At 41.4% G+C, this 20464-nt stretch overlaps 2 protein-coding genes across 2 annotated transcripts; both read left to right on the forward strand.

Moving 5' to 3' along the window:
* The first annotated feature begins 3134 nt into the window (after positions 1–3134).
* LOC306920390 (large ribosomal subunit protein bL21m-like) lies at positions 3135–11725 on the forward strand. Its single transcript, XM_079497136.1, has 7 exons — positions 3135–3256; positions 6296–6359; positions 6741–6832; positions 7158–7321; positions 9876–9928; positions 10156–10259; positions 11587–11725. The coding sequence occupies exons 1-7, from the start codon at positions 3196–3198 to the stop codon at positions 11649–11651; spliced, it is 603 nt and encodes a 200-aa protein (XP_079353262.1). The 5' UTR covers positions 3135–3195; the 3' UTR covers positions 11652–11725.
* A 2342-nt stretch (positions 11726–14067) lies between these two features.
* On the forward strand, positions 14068–19791 carry LOC306919680 (ras-related and estrogen-regulated growth inhibitor-like; the record flags this gene model as incomplete). The annotated part of the gene is made up of 5 exons (XM_079496235.1): positions 14068–14266; positions 14998–15054; positions 17046–17119; positions 18165–18241; positions 19338–19791. Exons 1-5 carry the CDS (start codon positions 14131–14133, stop codon positions 19789–19791), a joined length of 798 nt encoding a protein of 265 aa, XP_079352361.1. The 5' UTR covers positions 14068–14130.
* Positions 19792–20464: the final 673 nt, after the last annotated feature.

The following is a 20464-nucleotide window of genomic DNA, read 5'->3' on the forward strand; positions in this document are numbered from 1 at the left end:
AACTGCTTCAACTTCTGAGAATGTGTGTTTGGTTCATTAGCCACCAGATGGCATACCTTATAAGTATGTATGTATGTATGTATGTCTGTATGTATGTATGTATGTATTTAAAAGGGGGGCTTTTTTGTAAAATCCCAGCCTACAATACCTTCATAAATTTAAAATCCAAAGTAAGGTTACCAGTGAAGGGCAACATGCCTATTCACTGGGGACTATGCAAGGCAGAGGCGTCCACCCCCCTGAGTCCAAGTTAGACTAGACCGCATACCTAAACCATGGTCCGAACCCATCCTCTAAAACACAATGGTAAAATGGATATACTTGGTAAAAAATGGACATTAATAAAACAACCTAAAAGAGTAAAAGTTCACAGCAAGGCCTGGATACAATTTATTTAATTGAACAGAAAGATTAACATAAAAATGAATGAGGTGTGAGTGTACTATGTATGTGTTTGATAGTCAGCTTCTTTCATTTAGACCAGTGGGTGTTACTGTTTGCAATTTATTAATCCATCTATGCTCCATTAGTTTCCGCTGTCCACTGGTCCATCGGACTCCACATTCCAGACCTGAAACGATGAGGTTAGCGATGGGATGGGATTGAAAGTGTGTGTACAGGGTAGTGTGTAGGTCTGCTCGCTTGATGTGATATAGGTGTTGTTTGAGGCGTGTTTCTAGTGTGTGACTGGTTTCTCCTATGTAATGTTTATGACATTGTGTGCAGGTGATGATATAAACTATATTGGGGGTGGTCAGAGACAGGGGATCCTGAATGGGGGAGGAAGTGTGACTATGGGGGTTGTTGATGAATTTGCGGGGCTTAAAATTGAGTGTATGTGGCTGTGGGGGCTTGGGAGGTAAAGTGGAGAATCTGGAATGCACAAGGAGGTCTCCCAGGTTCCTGTTCCTTCTGAGTGCAGAGATGACCTGATGTGTTTGTAATGGGGGGTAGGATTGTTGTGTAGTGGCGAAGTTCTGTTTGAATTTATGGTGTAGTGGTTGGAGAGTATGTGAAAATGTAGTTATTAATGGGACTAGTGTTGTAGTGGTAGAGGAGCCGGTGGACTGTATAGAGTGAGAAGAAGAGTTGGAGAAGGGAGGACATAGAGGAGAGGGTAATGCGTGGGCCCCGCCCAGGTCCGTCCCTGTCCCCGCGCCAGAGAGAGGCCTCTGCTCCTGCTGCATGCTCTGATGTTGCTGGGGAGGAAAGCTAGGGCTGAGGTTAGGGTTAGAATTAGGGGTGGGAGGGTTAGGGGTTGGCGGCAGAGTGTCCGAGAGTATGTTGGTGGAAAGTGACCAGGTGGGGGAGAGAGAGGCCAGGGCATTGCTCTTGATTGTCCGCAAGAACCTCTTGCTATAACCTCTCCTACGGAGGACTGTGAAAAGTGTGTGTGTGGCCTGATTAAAATGTTCCCTATTTGATGAAATCCTGAAAAAACGAATGATTTGTGATTTGATGATTCCGGCAAAGGTGTGCTTTGGGTGGTAGCTGTGTTTATGGAGTAGTGCGTGTGTGTCTGTGTCCTTAAAATATATTTTTGTCAGTAGTCGTTTATGTGTATGATCTATTGAATGAAAAAATACGGTGGTGTCCAGGAAGTTAATCTCTGTTGGATGAATGATGTGTTTGATGGTTATGGAAGCATGGTGTGTGTTCAAAATCTGTAAAAATGCATCAAACTGTTGTAAGGTGTGTGGCCAGAGCCCTATGATGTCGTCTAAAAATCTGAAATACATGGTGGGTTGTAGTGGACACTTTGCCAAGGCCTCTCTCTCCCACTCACTCATGTAGATGTTTGAATAAGCGGGTGCAAATTTCTTGCCCATATATGTATGTATGTATGTATGTATGTATGTATGTATGTATGTATGTATGTATGTATGTATGTATGTATGTATGTATGTATGTATGTATGTATGTATGTATTTAATGTTTAACGCTGTCTCTTGGTGCCCAAGACAAATTTCTCCTCGGAGACAATAAAGGCTATTGAATTTAATTGAAATCATCCAATTGCCATCGAAGGCTTAAGAAGAAATGGCACCCTTTTCACATTGGCCTATTATAGCGACACCAGGAGGCCACAACCTGACCTGCCCTGGTGGAGACCTGTGCCCCAAGGAGCACTTTTACTAGTTATGTTCTTATTTTGATCTATTAAAGACCAATTTACTGAATGTCAGTCTCCAGTTTTTCTTCAGAATATGTATGACACTGATTTACTATGACACTATATGTATGGCAGGCACAGGGCACATTAGGAGTCCACTATAGGCAGCACTAATTGTTCTCAAATGTTTTATTTGCAAGGACCCGACACAACTCATAGACGACAAGTGGAACCAAATGAACACTCAGAGTTGTGTTTCTGGTAATATTATTGTCCACTCATTTTGTTAAAAAAAAAAAAAAGGTTTTACAAAAATGTCCAGCAGAAAGCCAGCATGGCGACGACCCCTGACCTCTAGGCATTCTATGTATTCCATGTAGGCTAACTAGGTTCCACGTCAAAAACCTACATGGCTCACCTACATGTGAAAACTGCACAGTACTTCTTTGTGGAAAAGCCAGTGGGAAATATGGACTGAAGTTGAAGCATTGAACTGCATACTTTATTTTGTCTCCTCGACCTCGACACTCAATCTCTTTGCCGAAAAAGCCAATCTATCTAGCTACCTTTTTTCAGGTCAGACATGATGATTGGTTGGTCCTCCAGAGAAACAGATGCTGGGGCTGTAGGGGTTAAGTATTTATCTTCACATGTATCTGTCTTTCTCACCAATGTGATGACAGACGTGGTTACACACACAGGCGGACACTGGACAGACAGGCACACGCACACACGCACACATGCGCACACACACACACACACACACACACACACACACACACACACACACACACACACACACACACACACGCACACACACACACACACACACACACACACACACACACACACACACACGCCAAGAAGAAGAAGGGGGAAAAAGAGACTTGTCAAACATTTTCAAAAAATATTAGATCTAGAACAGCATGCTGTTTCTGAATAGCCAAAGTATTTAAATATGGTTCAAGTGATTAACTGTGATTAACTGAGAATACATCAGTGCGAATATATTAATATTCGAGGGGGAACTTTCAAACATGCCACACGATCCGGGGGGACGATAATAGATGTGACATACCAAGATGGCGGTGACTTTGAGGAGCTGTGTTGTTCACATGTTTAAAAGATTAAAACTCAACAACGGTACGTTTAGTATGTTTATATTCATGTTTATGTGTTCATTCACTATGTTTATGTGGAGCTGTAAGGGTTAATACTGTGAGCTTGTAGATCTGCTGAATCAGCAGTGCTGATTGATGATTGAAATATTGTATTAACGGATTGCAGAATTGATTGATTGATTGATTGAAAGATGTATTAATATTATGCAGAATATGTACATTTCAAGCACAACTCAATACAAAAACTGTTAACTGTGGACGACACCATAAAGCATTACACTTGATTATGGCCCACCATTTTCAATTCATCAGAACATTTAGAGACATACAATACAAATATACACTTCTATATAGCCAAAAACAGGAAATCATCATAAAAGGAGGTGTAGGAGTAGGAGAGTAGCGACACGCTTTGATCTCGCCGCAAAGCGGGTGCCTATGTGCTAGAGTTCCAAACATTGCTCCTATGGCTGCCTGGAACTATATCCCATTGAGATAGAATGAGCACTTCCGCATTCCATTGTTACAATGATGAATTCCTGTTCTGTAACGACTACAGTATATAGAAGTGTCTATTGTACGTCTCTAAATGTTTTGATGAATTGAACATGGTGGACCCTCTTGGAAACAAGTGTAATGCTTAATTGGGTTTTTGAGTTTGTGCTTGAAATGTACTGTAATTCTGCAAACTGTTAATACATATTTCAATCAATCAATCAAAAAATGGGAGTCTAGTGTCGCCACTCTCTTACTATATTACTCTGAGTAGTCCTACAGTCCAAGGAAGGTACAGATCAATACAAAAACTCCTAAGAGGATGAAACCAGAAAAAGTTTCAGGGTCCTCCATTTTCAATTCATCAAACAATTAAAGGCATACAAATATATACATCTATGCAAAAAAGAAAAACACCAATGGGGAAAAAAGGGAATAGCCTACATGTACAGTATAGACAAATGGAGCGGTGGGGGACCATTACTTTTTTTACAGGGGCCAGTTTCGAATTGCAGCCGCCCATCAGTGCTCTTTGAGAGCGGTTTTGAAGGAGGCTAGGGATTCACATTTCTTAACGGCTGTTGGTAGGACACACTTTTGTGGCATAGGAGTGAAATTAATTTAACCCCTTGTTTGAGCTGGGTTGAGTGTGGTTTGTTGAACACCCTGTTGTGATTGTGGACTTTGTTGACATTAAGGAACTATTTTGACAGGTACATGGGTATCTTTAGTGGTGTAGATAATCTTGTAGACCAGACCCATTGCAAGTTAAGTTGATGTACTCTGTCGTCAACCCTAAGCCATTCCAACATATCAAAATGAGCAGGGGTGAAGTGGGTTCTGAGAGTAAGGCCAAGTAGTAGCCTGACCAGTTTGTTTTTGGGTGTCTGGAGCCTTGTTTTAAGGGCCTTTGAGGTGCTGTGCGGTAGGTACCATGAGGTGCATGCATAGTTGAAGAAACTTGTATGAGGGCTCCTGTTAAGTTTTTTTGCGGACCAGTGAGAGATTCTGTACTGGAATCTTGTTCTTTGGTTGACTTTGTTGATTGCATTGGTGGCCATTTTATCACATGAAAGATTTGCCTCCAGGACGGAACCTAGGTAGATAATTTCAACTTTTCTTGTGATAACCCATTCTCGGCGGGAACCCCTTTTGGTGTTTTATCCCTTAGGCCGGGAACCCATTTGTTGTTCTGAACAGTATGTACAGTATTCAAAAATGTACAAAATGTGATGCTGATATATATAAACTTAGGTCAGGATTTAGAAGGCCTTTTTAGAATCGGCCTCAGGCCTAAATGGGTTAACTGAGAAGCCGTCTGCCTTGCTGAGATTCTACCGAGTTCAGAGCCCAGTCAGGTGCAGATTCTACCGAGTTCAGAGCCCAGTCAGGTGCAGATTCTACTGAGTTCAGAGCCCAGTCAGGTGCAGATTCTACTGAGTTCAGAGCCCAGTCAGGTGCAGATTCTACCAAGTTCAGAGCCCAGTCAGGTGCAGATTCTACCAAGTTCAGAGCCCAGTCAGGTGCAGATTCTACCAAGTTCAGAGCCCAGTCAGGTGCAGATTCTACTGAGTTCAGAGCCCAGTCAGGTGCAGATTCTACCAAGTTCAGAGCCCAGTCAGGTGCAGATTCTACCAAGTTCAGAGCCCAGTCAGGTGCAGATTCTACCAAGTTCAGAGCCCAGTCAGGTGCAGATTCTACCAAGTTCAGAGCCCAGTCAGGTGCAGATTCTACCAAGTTCAGAGCCCAGTCAGGTGCAGATTCTACCAAGTTCAGAGCCCAGTCAGGTGCAGATTCTACCAAGTTCAGAGCCCAGTCAGGTGCAGATTCTACCAAGTTCAGAGCCCAGTCAGGTGCAGATTCTACCAAGTTCAGAGCCCAGTCAGGTGCAGATTCTACCAAGTTCAGAGCCCAGTCAGGTGCAGATTCTACCAAGTTCAGAGCCCAGTCAGGTGCAGATTCTACCAAGTTCAGTGCTGAGGGCCTTTTCAACCTGCAATCTCTCCCTGTCTGGGCCGAGTCATCCGCGAACAGGAACAAATTGCAGTCACAAGCAGATGTCGTTTACTTATTAGGAACAGTACAGGCCTCTGGTTGGCAAGCGACTCCATCGTACAGCTGTGTGACGTGATACAGTGATGTGTATTATAGATCAATAGATATATCTTTATTGTCAAGTCGGGCAACTTGAAAGCAAACTCTGCCTTCCCTATTTACCTGGTAAATAGGGAAGGCACTAAGGCAGGCAAACATGCTCTGTGCTGTCTGTGTTTCATGGCCGCCCCAATGCTTTTCCAATGGAAGTCACGTGGTTTGACCAAACACTTGTGTTTGATTGCCCCCCCCCCCCCATCACACACAACTGTTTGGTCAAACCACGTGACTTCCATTGGAAAAGCATTGAGACGGCCATGAAACACGGACAGCACAGAGCATGTTTGCCTGATATGTGTGTACGAAGCCTAATAGGACTCAGGATTTTAAACCATTCCGATTCCTTGATGAATGATGATTCCCTTCAACAAATCCTAGATTTGTCTTTTCTATTGTTTCTATTTATGTTCAGGGGTGCTGTCTCCTACCATCCTCACCCGGCAGCAGAGTTCTGACAGTGCCAGCCTACCATCCAGGTAACATGTATACCCTACTGCACACTCTGAAATAATACCATACCCTACCATCCAGGTAACATGTGTTCCAGCAGAGGTGCTAGTTGGTCCAAGAGGGAAATGGTAGTCTGACGGACGACACATAGAGGGCTTTGGCCCCATAATTAAGATGAGATTATACATGTGAATATTATAAAATGTGAAATTAATGGACATAACGTAACATCATATGCGACATGCTGCTGCAGATCACACATCTGATGTTTTATTTTCCCTTTCCTCTACAGAGCGTTGTCGTCCCAACAGACCTAACACGTAATAGTGTTCTTTGTACAGTGTGTTTATGTTGTGTAGTCTTGTAACTGTGTGTGTGTGTGTGTGTGTGTGTGTGTGTGTGTGTAGTAGCGTAGTTCCACAGACCTCTCTCTCCTCCCCTCCGTGGTCAACAGAGCTGCAGCACATCGACCTGGAAGAACAGCAGCAGCAACATGCAGGTGACCTTTCACCTTTGAGGCCGCAGACATGACTGTCATATGATTTTGAACGCTTACATCTACAAGTTTACGTGTCAAATATAAAGTGCTCGCCCCAGGGCCACGGATGTTACAATTCTCCTTGGGCGGTATAAGTATCTGTATCTTCCAAAAATCTGCATCTAAGAAAATCTGTTCTATTTTTCAAACACAGACTGGATTTATCCTGGGGTGACATTAAAAAAAAAAAAATATATATATATATATATATATATATATATATACTGTATATTAAAAAAATTGTGTTTTTGTGTGTGTGTGCGTGCGTGCGTGCGTGCGTGCGCAGCGGTGGTCCAGAAGGTGAACGACCTCCTGGCCAATCAGAACTACGGCAGGCTGTTCGCTGTGGTGCAGTTCTCTGGACGTCAGTGGAAGGTCACTGGAGAAGACCTGATCCTCATAGAGAACCATCTGGAAGCTCAGTGTGGAGACAGGATCTGCATGGAGAAGGTACACGCATGCACGCACACACACACCACTTAACCCATTTAGGCCTAACGTCGAAATAGCAGACCTACAAGTTCATAGCGCGCCACTCTATTTTTCAACAGCTAAAGCATAACATAATGCTTTAAAACACCAAAAGGGGTTCCCGCCCAAAATGCGTTAAGATGAAAGAGTATTTGAAGGTATCAAACTAGCAATAGTATTCTATTGCTAGTTTGATCCCTTCAAATACTCTTTCATCTCTTCATACAAGTTTGGAAGCATTTTCCAGAAACATGAATGGTCTCAGAAATGTCATCATTATTTCTTCAGCTGGTCGGCCTAAAATATCATTACATTTTCAGTGTTGAGATTTTATTTTGCTTTATTCCATGTAATCTGGTGATCGTATCTTTAAAAGTCATCAGAAGTGTTAATATTGTAACCGCGAGGTAGCAATGATTGAATGATGAGCCCCTAACATTGACGTTCTGTTCAAACACCTCAATGAGCCTCAATACAGAGAAAAAAGGGCTTTTCGATCTAGCTTGTAATGACTGCGGACCGCGGGGAATCATTACATTGACGGACCACAGGCGAGCCCAGCCCAAGGACCCCTGGGCGTCCCCGGGCCCCACTTACAGTACACGCAAAGTGAACAGAAGTGTGTGTGTGTGTGTGTGTGTGTGTGTGTGTGTGTGTGTGTGTGTGTGTGTGTGTGTGTGTGTGTGTGTGTGTGTGTGTGTGTGTGTGTGTGTGTGTGTGTGTGTGTGTGTGTGTGTGTGTGTGTGTGTGTGTGTGTGTGTGTGTGTGTGTGTGTGTTCGTTCCATTGAGGTCAGTGTGGTTGTAAATTAATAATAATTGTGGTATAATTATTATAATTATGGTGAACTTGGCGTCACGAAAAAACCCACGTCATTCATGCTGTTTGTCAGCGTTGAACCAATTAAACCCTTCGACAAATAGCAGATCTACAAGCTTGCAACGCGTCACAACGTGATGTGCTGTGAGCTTGTAGATCAGCTATTTTTGGCAAAGAGATCTGGTATAGCAATCTCGGTGTAGAGGGTTTAACACACACACACACACACACACACACACACACATGTAATTGATGTTAATTGCCTTTGGTTTTTAATTGCAGAATGTTTTAGAGACAAACAGACGGGGGGGGGGGGGGGGGGGGGTTCCCACGGTCATCACATTCCCGTAGACTAGAGGGTTTGGGATAATTCAACACAATGTTTTATGTTTAGTAAGAGCTTTTATGGCTATCGATTATGTTTATGAAAATAAATATAAACATACGTTTGTCACATCACAAATAGAGTTGTAAAAACTCTGTTGTGTTGATGAAATGTCTGTACAGCACTTTGGTACAATGGAAATTGTTTTTAAATGTGCTTTATAAATAAAGGTGATTTGATTTCTTTTTTCACAGACAAAACCTAAATATAAGCTGAAGATTTGTTTTATATATTGACCATTTCGTCAACAAATTCAAACTAGACTAAAATGTTAGGGAGGGACTAGTGGAGTCATTTTATGCTTGGTTGCGCTCTGAAAATAGATCTACAAGCTCACAACGCTGCGACACGTAGCATGAGTGTTGACCTTGTAGATCAGCTATTTTCAGCATGCAATCAAGTGTAAAATTAGCCCTTACTATGCCATCATGGCCTGCTAAAAAATGCATTTTAGTCGACAAAATCAACTGTAGATTTTGTGGGCTAAAATCTTCTATGTAGTTGACCAAAAGGAGACTAAAACTGAATTATTTTTAAACTAAATAAATATTGCTGTCAAAATCAACACTACACGACACACTATAATGACTGTCTGTAGAGAGTGTTCTGTGGTCAACCATACCAACTGCCACAAGTCTCTCTTAATGTGTTCACATAATTATTTCAGGCCTTATGTCAGAGCAGAGCTTGGGGGCGATTACTCCCCCCATGGAGACTTTAATTCATGGATATTGTTTTGTTTTTGTCACATTCCTAAGCCAATAATTTAATGACCAGCAGTGGTTCCCTATGGAGACACAAAGGGAACAAAAATATCCATGAATTCTCATTCAGTCTCCATGGGGTGAGTAATCGATAGAAAAGGTTTTTGCGGGGAAATTAAAGGTGGGGGTTTTCAGAGTAAAATCTCTCTCATTTGCTTGGCACTCTAGCGCCTTTATTCTGAAAAACTCTGGCAGCATCAGTGTTAACTGCCATGGACGGAGATCTCCGTCTTTTCAAATCCATCGGTTCACTGCCGTCTTATGTTTTATATTGATCCAGTATAAAACAGTTGATCGCTCTATGCTACCGAGAAAACCGGAAGTGGTCCATTCGAGTAAAACGTTTCCCCCTTGTTGACTTCAACGATAGCCAAAATCTTAAACCCCTTTTATCTTGTATTCTAATCCCAGATTCTGATTCTAATAAAAAATTTTTTTTTATTTATTGCCGATTACGGCCACGTCGCTGGTCGTGGTCGCGTTGTTGGTAGCCTATTGAAGTAGGACGAGTTATTCTGTGTGCTTGCTTTCAACACATAACAGTAACAGTGTGTCTCTGTTTCTAGGTGCTGATGGTTGGAGGAGAAGACTTCACACTGATTGGCAGACCTCTGCTGGGGTATGACACACACACACACACACTGTTGCCTCCCTTCTCCCTAGTCTGTCTAGCCGCCTTACTCCAGAGAACTGTTAAATAACAGTATATAATGTATTAACAGTAATGTATTAATTAACAGTATATAATTTACAGTATATAATGTATGAATTAACAGTATATAATTAACAGTATATAATGTATTAACAGTATAATGTATTAATTAACAGTATATAATGAATTAACAGGTGTAATCTGGTCCGGGTCGAGGCCACCGTGGTGGAGAAGACCGAGTCGTGGCCCAAAATCATTCAACACTTCAAGAAACGCAAGAGATTCGAGAGACGGAAATGTACGTTCACCTCACTGTTATCATTCTATATTATGTTCATTATAAATGTACGTTCACCTCACTATTATCATCACCAGAGGAAGTTATAACTGTGGCACTGGGAGAGAAATATATATAAAAATATATATAATTTTTTCTTTTTCTGAAAATAGGTGTCTGCGATTGACAGTGTCACTGTCAATCTCTCAACCACGAACAGTTCTTTATGTCATTGTTTCAGTGACAAAACACAAGCGACCGCTTTCTTTGATTGGCCATCGTGCATGAGCGGATGTTTGTATACAGCGATCTTGTTGGTCCTCAGGCATTTGATGATGATGATGATGGTGGTGTTGGTGGTGGTGATGTTTGTGTACAGAAATAGAAACAGGAAATAGCTTATGGTACGACAGCAGATAATTAGGACCCGAGGCCACTAGTAGACTAGGTCACGTTAGGTCACTGGTTCCCATACCTTTTAGCTCAAGACCCAAAGGAGAGATTAGTCGTTTGACCCAAACTACTTCTTAAACTTCAAGCTCTGACCCCCAAATAATCATATTTGAACTGGGCACCTTGGGGACCCCAAAAAACGTTATAGGTAAAGGCGTGCTCTACTCAGGGAGTCAAGTTGATAGTCTCTGTAGCTGATGGGTGCAGATTCTTGAAGATCAATGGAAAAAGGGAATATCTTGTTCGATATAAGTTTGAGTGTCTTTATTTCATGAAAACACATGCAGCAGCAGTCCACCTAGAACCGGGTACCCCCTCTTTCTTATATTATTTGACAATTTGGCCAATGGTAAACCAGTTTTTATAGTATAGTTTGTTGATTGCTGTTGATGCAGTAATGGTATTTTTCTTTAGATTTTCTTTGAGGGGCGCTTGCCCCTCCAATGCATGGTTTTTGAAGAGTACCTCATGTGGCAGCCAAGTCTATAGGATTTTTTGTTTGTTTAGGGCACTAAATGATAATGTAAGACGTCATGAGATGTCTCTTACTTCAGGGGTTCTCAACCTGTGTGTGTGTGTGTGTGTGTGTGTGTGTGTGTGTGTGTGTGTGTGTGTGTGTGTGTGTGTGTGTGTGTGTGTGTGTGTGTGTGTGTGTGTGTGTGTGTGTGTGTGTGTGTGTGTGTGTGTGTGTGTGTGTGTGTGTGTGTGTGTGTGTGTGTGTGTGTGTGTGTGTGTGTGTGTGTCAATTTTGGGGGTCCCCAGCCAAAAACGTTTACGTGATGTCATGAGGTGTGATTTGTTAAGGTTCTTAAAAGTTAAATTGTCACTTCACTGCCTCGGAATCATGTTGAGAAGCAGTGTGTTAAGACTGTGTTTTTCTTGTGTTGTGTTTCAGGGATGGTCCAGCCGCAGACTGTACTGCGGATCAACAGCATACAAGTGGCTCCAGCTCTCTCATGAATATTAATGTTCAAATGTTTTACTTTTCTTTTTGTCATCTGAATCTGCACATAATAAAACGCTGTTTCACTTGGCTTTGTGTGGTGATGTTATGTTATGCTGTGTGGTGCTGGAATATTGAAATACTATCATGTGTATTTGTTACATATTATATAAGTGGACCTCAGATATGGTCATTTGGTCTCACGTTTATGTTAGACTTGTTTCTAACCACAATGTTTAAAAAATATATTTAGTACGTCGAAACAGATGCTAGGTTTATTGTCTTCCTGGTATCCTATAGTTTTCATTGTACAGGTTATTATTTAGATTGTATATTGTTTAGATGTTCATTGTTTTCCTGATATCCTAGTTTACTGAGAAACTACACTGTCTCTCTGCATTCTATGTATTTGTTTACCTTGCTTATAGTCTAGTAGCCAGCCCATAGAGCCCCATTGTGAACCCGGACATGTTGAGTACACCAAGGTTTTATGTTAGAAATGTTTAGTATGGGTCCCCAGCATGTAGAAACTGTCGGATGCTAACTTGCATATGTTGAGCAATTTTCATAATTGGCATAATATGTGACCATACCAATTACAACCTATAGAAGGCAAAATATTCAAAATGTCATCATGCTTTATGTAGCATGTGATGTGTCAAACTAGGAGGTTTTCATGATGCTGAATCCATTTCAAACATTAGTTTTGCAAGTGGGCATGGCTGTTTTAAGCCCAATTAGTGTTTTTTTTTTGCAAAACTAATGCTTGGAATGGATTCAGCATCATGAAAACCCCCTAGTTTGACACATCACATGCTAGATAAAGCATGATGAAATTTTCAATATTTTGCCTTCTATAGGTTGTTAATGGTATGGTGACTGGTCACATATTATGCCAATTATGAAAATTGCTCAACATATGCAAGTTAGCATCCGGCAGTTTCTACATGCTGGGGACCCATACTAAACATTACATTACACATAAAACCTTGGTGTACTCAACATGTCCGGGATCACTTTTTGGCTACTAGGTAAGTCACTGGATAAAGAGCGTCTGATAAATAAGTCCATTGTAAATATGATTTTCTGAATATTTCTATAATGGCTCGTCTTATCTAGGCTATTTTAAGCTAGGCTATGGTGCAGAAATGCAGAAGCTATTTTGGATGATGTATCATTCTCATTCATTCTTATAGAATGCATTATCTCTGTGCTTTTATTGTATTTCTTACACTGGATCCACTTCCATGCTACATTAGATTTTACTGGGGAACTTTAAAATCTCTAGCCTGAAAATTAAAAATATATTATGTTATTTGTATATTTAGGTCATAGGTCAGAAATTACGAGCCGCCACTTGCCGTGTTTTATTTTATTTTAATATTAGAATGCAGGTAAGAAAAATAGAAATACAGCACAAACAACAAAAAACTGAAAAAAATAATACAATACAATAACATACAATAATAATGATAATAGTACAACAATTATCTAGCTGTAGCAGTTTTTTTTTCGCCTGGTGACGCGAGGTTAATGCCATGCATGGATCATAGTCATAGGGGATCATGTAGCTGATGGACAGTCTGGGATCCGCCTACATGATGACGTCACGTCAGCCTGCTACTAACTTGTGAATTCATGGAGCGGAGCTACTCATTCTGATAGATGGACTGAATTAATATGGAGCTACTCATTCTGTCAGATGGACTTCTTGGATGAATGGATTTTAGCCTACAACGCCTGGAGTGTTCTATCATGTATGCAAGTGGACTCCGACTGTCTGGGATTACAGGATTGGATCACAGTTGTAAGAGACTTATTTGCATCGGATGGACGTATACACAGATGGATATGGACAGGATTACTGTATGACGAATGTTTTATTATTCAGTAACAATTAAGAGAAGAGTGGGCACTAGTGGTCACCTCGATGTAAAACTGGTATTTGTTCCAAAATGTAAAAATAATGTAGCCTATAATTTGAAAATCGGTCTTAATTAAGTATAAAGTATAGGCTACACACGATTAGAACAAATTTGACATTTAAACTGCAATTGCTGCCTCCAAATCGTTACAACACGTGCAAATCCAACAATCTTGGACCTAAAGAAGAATGTTCATTGTAGTCTATCAGTCAAAAGGTGAACCTCAGGTTGTCTGGGTCAAATACTGGAGATGGACATGACGTCATGTAGTTCACAGATGGACAGGACAGCCGTTTTTGATGGACAGTGAGTCTAGGATGTCTGGGTCAAACTGCTGTGGACAGTAGTTTATAGATGGACAGTGAGTCTAGGATGTCTGGTCAAACTGTGGACAGTAGTTTATAGATGGACAGTGAACTGTCTAGGATGTCTCTGGGTCAAACTGTGGACAGTAGTTTATAGATGGACAGTGAACTGTCTAGGATGTCTCTGGGTCAAACTGTGGACAGTAGTTTATAGATGGACAGTGAGTCTAGGATGTCTGGGTCAAACTGTGGACAGTAGTTTATAGATGGACAGTGAGTCTAGGATGTCTGGGTCAAACTTCGGCGGGTTCTCCAGGACTCTGCGGAGGACAGCTAGTCTACCTCTGGCCAACAGGACGGTGAGGATCGTCATCCTGGGACAGGCTGCTGTCGGCAAAACAGGTCTGTTCATTATTATTATTATTATTATTATTATTATTATTATTATTATTATTATTATTATTATTATTATTATTATTAAAGGGACCTCCCTACCCCCTCCCACACACACACACACACTTTTGAGAAACAATGCATCACATCACATGATTATTGTATGACTCTTAGTTTGTATTTAAATAATTCAAATTGTCAGCTTTTAATTGTGACGATAGCCACTTAAAGGACATTTCACCGCTGGAAGAAACTGCAGTCATTCAATGTTAATAGTATTTGTAGTTGATAACAGTAGCACAATTTCAAATTTGCACCCCACATGGCCATACAAAATGTAGTTTTTAGTGTATTTGACTAGGGTTTGACTGGATTGCTGAATTCCTATAGACTAATGCATTGGTGCACTGCCCCTCCTTGTGGAGAGGGGGAGGGCTGTCTTACTGAGACAACAAGTCCAGGAAGGAAGTGAGACCATTTGAAACACTAAAATATCAAAAAACACATATTACACTGCACAAAAACCCCAGGAAAGTGTTTATTGTGTCCTAACATCATTAAAATGAGATCTGGTTACCGAAGGGGTGAAGTGGACCTTTAAGGATGTCTTTGGTGAATTTGGAGATAATATCTATTCTCTGCCTCAACTCAACTCAAAATGTTATTTATAGATCTGTCTGTCTGTCTGTCTGTCTGTCTGTCTGTCTGTCTGTCTGTCTGTCTTTTTATTTTATTTTCAGCGATGGCTGTAAGGTTTACCACTAGAAGATTCATTGGAGAGTATGATCCTACATTAGGTATGTTTATGAATATGACCCATTATTATTTTTATCCCACGATTTTGCAACCCATTTTTTTCACCCAGTGTCAATTATCTATCTGTTAATGGGCATGGCTATAGCAATTCAGGGGCTGGAGCCAGGCTAGCTATGTTTATGAATATGACCCAACTTTAGGCATGTAGACTCTCATATTTCATATGACTTTATAATGTATGGGCTATAAGATGTCATTAATGACTTCTTCTTTCATAATATAATGACTTCATTACTGAATGTAAATGTAACTCACTCAACAATATTAATGTAAATGTAACTCAACCATATTACAGATTTACATCTGCAGATGTATTTATGATCTAACCAGTGCTGGGATTGGTAGCCTATTATGTCACAAAGTATAGGCTACCAGTATGCAGTATGCTCAAAAGAGTACAAATTAGAAAGTAGCCTATACAATTTCCCTTCAAAATCCATTGCTGTATTGCATATAATCATCAAAAATAATCATCAAATTAAATATGATGATGTCTGAAAAGTGCATGGGCTGAAAGATTTGTTTTAATAAATAGGCTATATGTATAGTAGTTAATTATAACTTTTACCACTATTTCTCCCCAATGTAATCATTATGCCTTAATTCTTCCCCACACACATTACTGTGTTGTCACTGCTGTTGTATACAAATACATCTGCCAGTGATGAACCCCCACCAGGAGGACGTAGACTAGAGCCTGCCCTACTTCTCCCGCCCAACACTCCCAACTGACAGGCTCCGTCCGCAGGCCCGCAGCCCGTAGGTCCGTAGGAGTTACATGCTGTTTACTCAGCCGCCTCACGCTACTATGGGCCTCATGGCTCGGCAAGGCTTGGACCTATAGTGGTGGTGGGGAGAGACTTTACACTGCGCCACCCTGTGGTGCTATTTTATTGTCTCCACCAGGCCGAAGGCATGGGGAGAGAGTATGTTTTGCACTCCGTCCGTGTGTCCGTCCTTCCGTCCGTCCTTCCGTCCTTCCGTCCGTCTGTGAACAGCTAATCTCCGGCACCGTTAACCCGGTCGATGCCAAACTTTGCACACACACTCCCTGGATGCCAACGATGAACCTCTGCCCCACATTTTCCAGAACGGCCTGTTATAGCGCCACCATGAGGCAGCTTTTCACATTTTCTACCTAAAACTACACCGATCTGCGTGAAACGTTGCATGCACACTCCCTAGAGGCCAAGGACAAACCTTTTACCTGCCTTTTCCGCATCTGCCTTTTATAGCGCCACCAGGAGGCCGACTTTTGTAAAACACATTTTTTGATATTACTCCTCCAGATTCTGTCCAAAAATCTCACAAATCGTTACACAGTAACCACTCTATGGTCATGTGCTCAAGTCGGATCTGTCTGATATTTCATATTCCATCCTAATTGCCTATAATTGGCTTTCACAGTTTGCAAGATTGCCCCGTTTTGAACAATAGCCTCAAATCATGAACGCAGCATGCAATTTACGTGAAATCTTTCACACATTGTCTTACTAGGCTGAGGAATATATCCCACCCTTTTCACATTGGCCTGTTATAGCGCCACCAACAGGTTGATTTTTGCAAAACACATTTTTGGAACAAAATGCCTCAAATCGGTACACATGATCTCTGTAGTCATGTGATCAAGACGAGTCTGTTGGATTTCTCAGATTGTACACTGACTGGCTAAGATTGCCTTCCAAAGTTTTCAGGAGTGGCCCGTTTTGTACAAAATGCTGCACATGTCCTGCTCATCCAGAATTCTATCCTCAGAGATGCTATGAGTGATCTGGCTCTGCATTTCCTCAACAAAATGAAGGGAAAAAAAATTCTCCTAAACATTTTGCCAAACATCACACACACTCCTATCCTCCTGGTGGAGACCTGTGCCCGGAAGGGCACTTTTTCTAGTTGCCTTTGTTTTTAAACCCTGCAGAACTTTGAGTTTTGTAAATATGTAAAAATGAATGTATTATTATTATCATTATAGAGAGCATCTACAGACATGAGGTGTCTATTGGAGGAGATGTGGTCAACTTTGAGATTTTGGACACAGCAGGACAGGTGAGATGTTATGATTCAATTTGATAATGTTATGATTTAGGTCACAATACTTAATTAATAATTCATGTTATAATATGTTATATGCAACACATTCATCTACATTCATATTAACACATTATAGGCTCAAATTATGATATTGTATATTTCTATACACAGTATAGCAGTGGGTTATCAACATGTGGGAAGAAAGATATTCTGAAAGACTTTCTGCTGTCCAATTCATTTTAGTTACTCATGTTAGTTTTCTGAGGGGCGCTTTTGTCCCAACACGTCTAATATTTGCCATTGACAATGAAAGGAGAAATTATGTCATATGTGCCTCAAATATGACTTATTTTGTTTGTGGCAACACAAACATTAAATGCCATTGACAATGAAGGGAACATTTTCGTCATATGTCGACGAGCAAATCAGCTAACCAATCACATAAATTCAGTTGTCCATGAGATGATGTATGATGATGCATATTGAAGAGCGCCCCTCATTTTTTAATTAATATTTTCATGGAAAAATTAGAATCGTGCAAGAATCCTGATCTCAATTCTTGTGGAGGAAAAACGAGATTCACATTTGAGCAAGAATCGTGCAGCACTAGTCCCCAAATGATTGGGGGGGAGGTGATGAGTAGCCTGTAGTGAGTAGACAACTAGAAAATGCATTCCTTTTAGTTAAAATATGACTATTTCGGGGGATCCCCAGTTAGAGAGGCCATAAAGATACTATGATGAAGGCTGCATAGGCCGAAACGTTGCTGTTTCACTATTAAAGTTGGTTCACTGCATTTGAAGACAGTGTGCGTATGTTCGTTCCTTTTTCATTGTCGGGCACCGTACCCTCTCCTACGCACCTGTCGCCTGTAGGTGTGCAAAGGCCTTGCTTTTTATTGGGGGATCCCCAGTTCAAATAGGATTTTTTGGGGGGGTCAGTGGGTCACAGCCTGAAAGGTTTGGGAACTGCTGCGTAATGCAACAACACACAGAGGTGTTCCTGCCTTGAAAGGTTTTACACACATCACAAGAGCTCATTAGTGCCCCCTCTCTGTCAGGAGGAGGACGCTCTTCTGATCGAGGAGAAGATCAAGTGGGGCGACGGCTTCCTGATCGTCTACTCTGTGACTGACAGGTGATCATTCGTTCGTTCGTTCGTTCGTTCGTTCGTTCGTTCGTTCGTTCGTTCGTTCGTTCGTTCATTCATTCATTCATTCATTCATTCATTCATGCTTTGTTTGTTTGTTTGTTTGTTTGTTTGCCGAGAGGATGATTAAACACTGAGGCGAAGCCGAGGTGTTTAATCATCCTGAAGGGGGTTATTTATCAACAACAACTGGCGTGGGGTATATTATCCCACTTATTACACGGTTACTTAATAAATACATTTATAAATTGACCCAAAAGTAACAACAAAACAAAGTAGGCTACTTGCTGTTGAAAACCCATAATATATACACCGGTGTTATTCCATAACAAGTTGGTCATTTATCAGACAGGCTTACAAGGTAAACACAAACATAGCATGCAGAGAGACATTGGTGTCTCAGTAAACTATAGGATCACTAGAATACAGAGAGACAGTGTAGTATCTCAGTAAACTATCATAGAATGCAGAGAAACAGTGTAGTGTAGTGTCTCAGTAAACTATAGCATCACATAGAATGCAGAGTAGAGAGACAGTGTAGTATCTCAGTAAACTATAGGATCATAGAATGCAGAGAAATAGTGTAGTGTAGTGTCTCAGTAAACTATAGGATCACATAGAATGCAGAGAAATAGTGTAGTGTAGTGTCTCAGTAAACTATAGGATCATAGAATGCAGAGAGACAGTGAGTTTCTCAGGAATCTATAGGATCACATGAAATGCAGAGAGACAGTGTAGTGTCTCAGTAAACTATAGGATCACATAAAATGCAGAGAGACAGTGTAGTGTCTCAGTAAACTATAGGATCACATACAGTAGAATTCAGAGAGAGTGTAGTGTCTCAGTAAACTATAGGATCACATACAGTAGAATTCAGAGAGAGTGTAGTGTCTCAGTAAACTATAGGATCACATACAGTAGAATTCAGAGAGAGTGTAGTGTCTCAGTAAACTATAGCATACCAGGTAAACAATGAACCTGATGATCTGATTCTGATCTAAATGACAATTTTACCATTTCTTACATTACATTACATCATATGTGTACGTCATTAAACAAATCGTTATTTCTGTGTGATTGGCAGGTGTAGCTTTGATGAGGTGATGCGCCTGTGCTTCCTAGTCAAGCACCTGAGCGGGGGGCGGTGGGGGGGCGTGGCTGTGGTAGCCAATAAGAGGGACCTCCAGTACGACCGCATGGTGAGCCAGGAAGAGGGTCGGAGCCTGGCCAGCGGCCTGTCGCTGCCCTTCTGGGAAATCTCTGCGCGCGACGGTCTGGACGAGACCACCCAGGTGTTCCACGACCTATACGCACAGCTTGTCCAGCAGGCGGACTCTGGCTCCACCCCCCTGGCTTCCTTCCACCGCAGGAGGGGCGTGTCCAAACTGATGGAGCGAATCCCCCGCCTCAGCAGCTCGGCCGGAGCGACCAGGGGAACTGCCGGACCCGCGGGTGGGTCCCTCGCTCCCCTGAGGACCAACACCTCCCCTGGAGGACCCCCCAGGACCAACACCCCGACCCCCAGACCTGTTGTCTGACTGATGTGAGACACAGACTAGAAAATGCTGTTCCTGAAGAAACAGTGTGGGTTCGAATAACTCTCGACGTCACAGCCCAGAAGGAAAACGGCCCGTGAATAAATATGAAAGTGCAATAGAGAACTACTCGAGCCCACAATAATAACACTTTATTTGTATAGCATCTTTCATGACATGAAATGCAGCTCAAAGTGAGTTACAGAGCAATAAAGAAAAACAGAAGCATAAAACAACATTAAAGATGGAGCGCCATGGTCAATATCATCCCTTCCCCTAACCCCTCCCCCTTTATCCATACAACAACAGCTGTGGGTGCGGCTTCAGTTCAGGTGGATCAGCACTCATCACCACCCACCAGGCAAACCAGGTATACTTAATGAACTGGTGGGTGTGTCCACATAAAAACGTCATTTTAACAAATACTGTACACTTTTTTGAAAAAAAATCTTCCTCCTTATATAATAATAATATCTGATGATCATGTTTTAGGGTGAAAATAAAATCACAACAACACCCCATCTTTAAAATAATAGCAAAAAAGGCAGTGAATAAGGCAATACAGTGAGGACATGAATAAAAACATAGAGATTTAAAAATCAACTAAAATCTGTCTAAGGTGTAATGGGAGTTTATTCCAAGCCATCAGGTCGTAGAAGCAGAAAGCTGCTTCACT

Source organism: Electrona antarctica (assembly GCF_951216825.1).
Source record: "Electrona antarctica genome assembly, chromosome: 3".
Taxonomy (NCBI): Eukaryota; Metazoa; Chordata; class Actinopteri; order Myctophiformes; family Myctophidae; genus Electrona; species Electrona antarctica.

Excerpts from the sequence above, each read along its gene's own strand:
- LOC306920390 (XM_079497136.1), top strand. The coding sequence starts at position 3,196 with ATGGCGGTGACTTTGAGGAGCTGTGTTGTTCACATGTTTAAAAGATTA. Across the intron at positions 7,322-9,875 it reads ACAGGATCTGCATGGAGAAG|GTGCTGATGGTTGGAGGAGA; the intron begins GTACACGCATGC and ends CTCTGTTTCTAG. Across the intron at positions 10,260-11,586 it reads GAGATTCGAGAGACGGAAAT|GGATGGTCCAGCCGCAGACT; the intron begins GTACGTTCACCT and ends GTTGTGTTTCAG.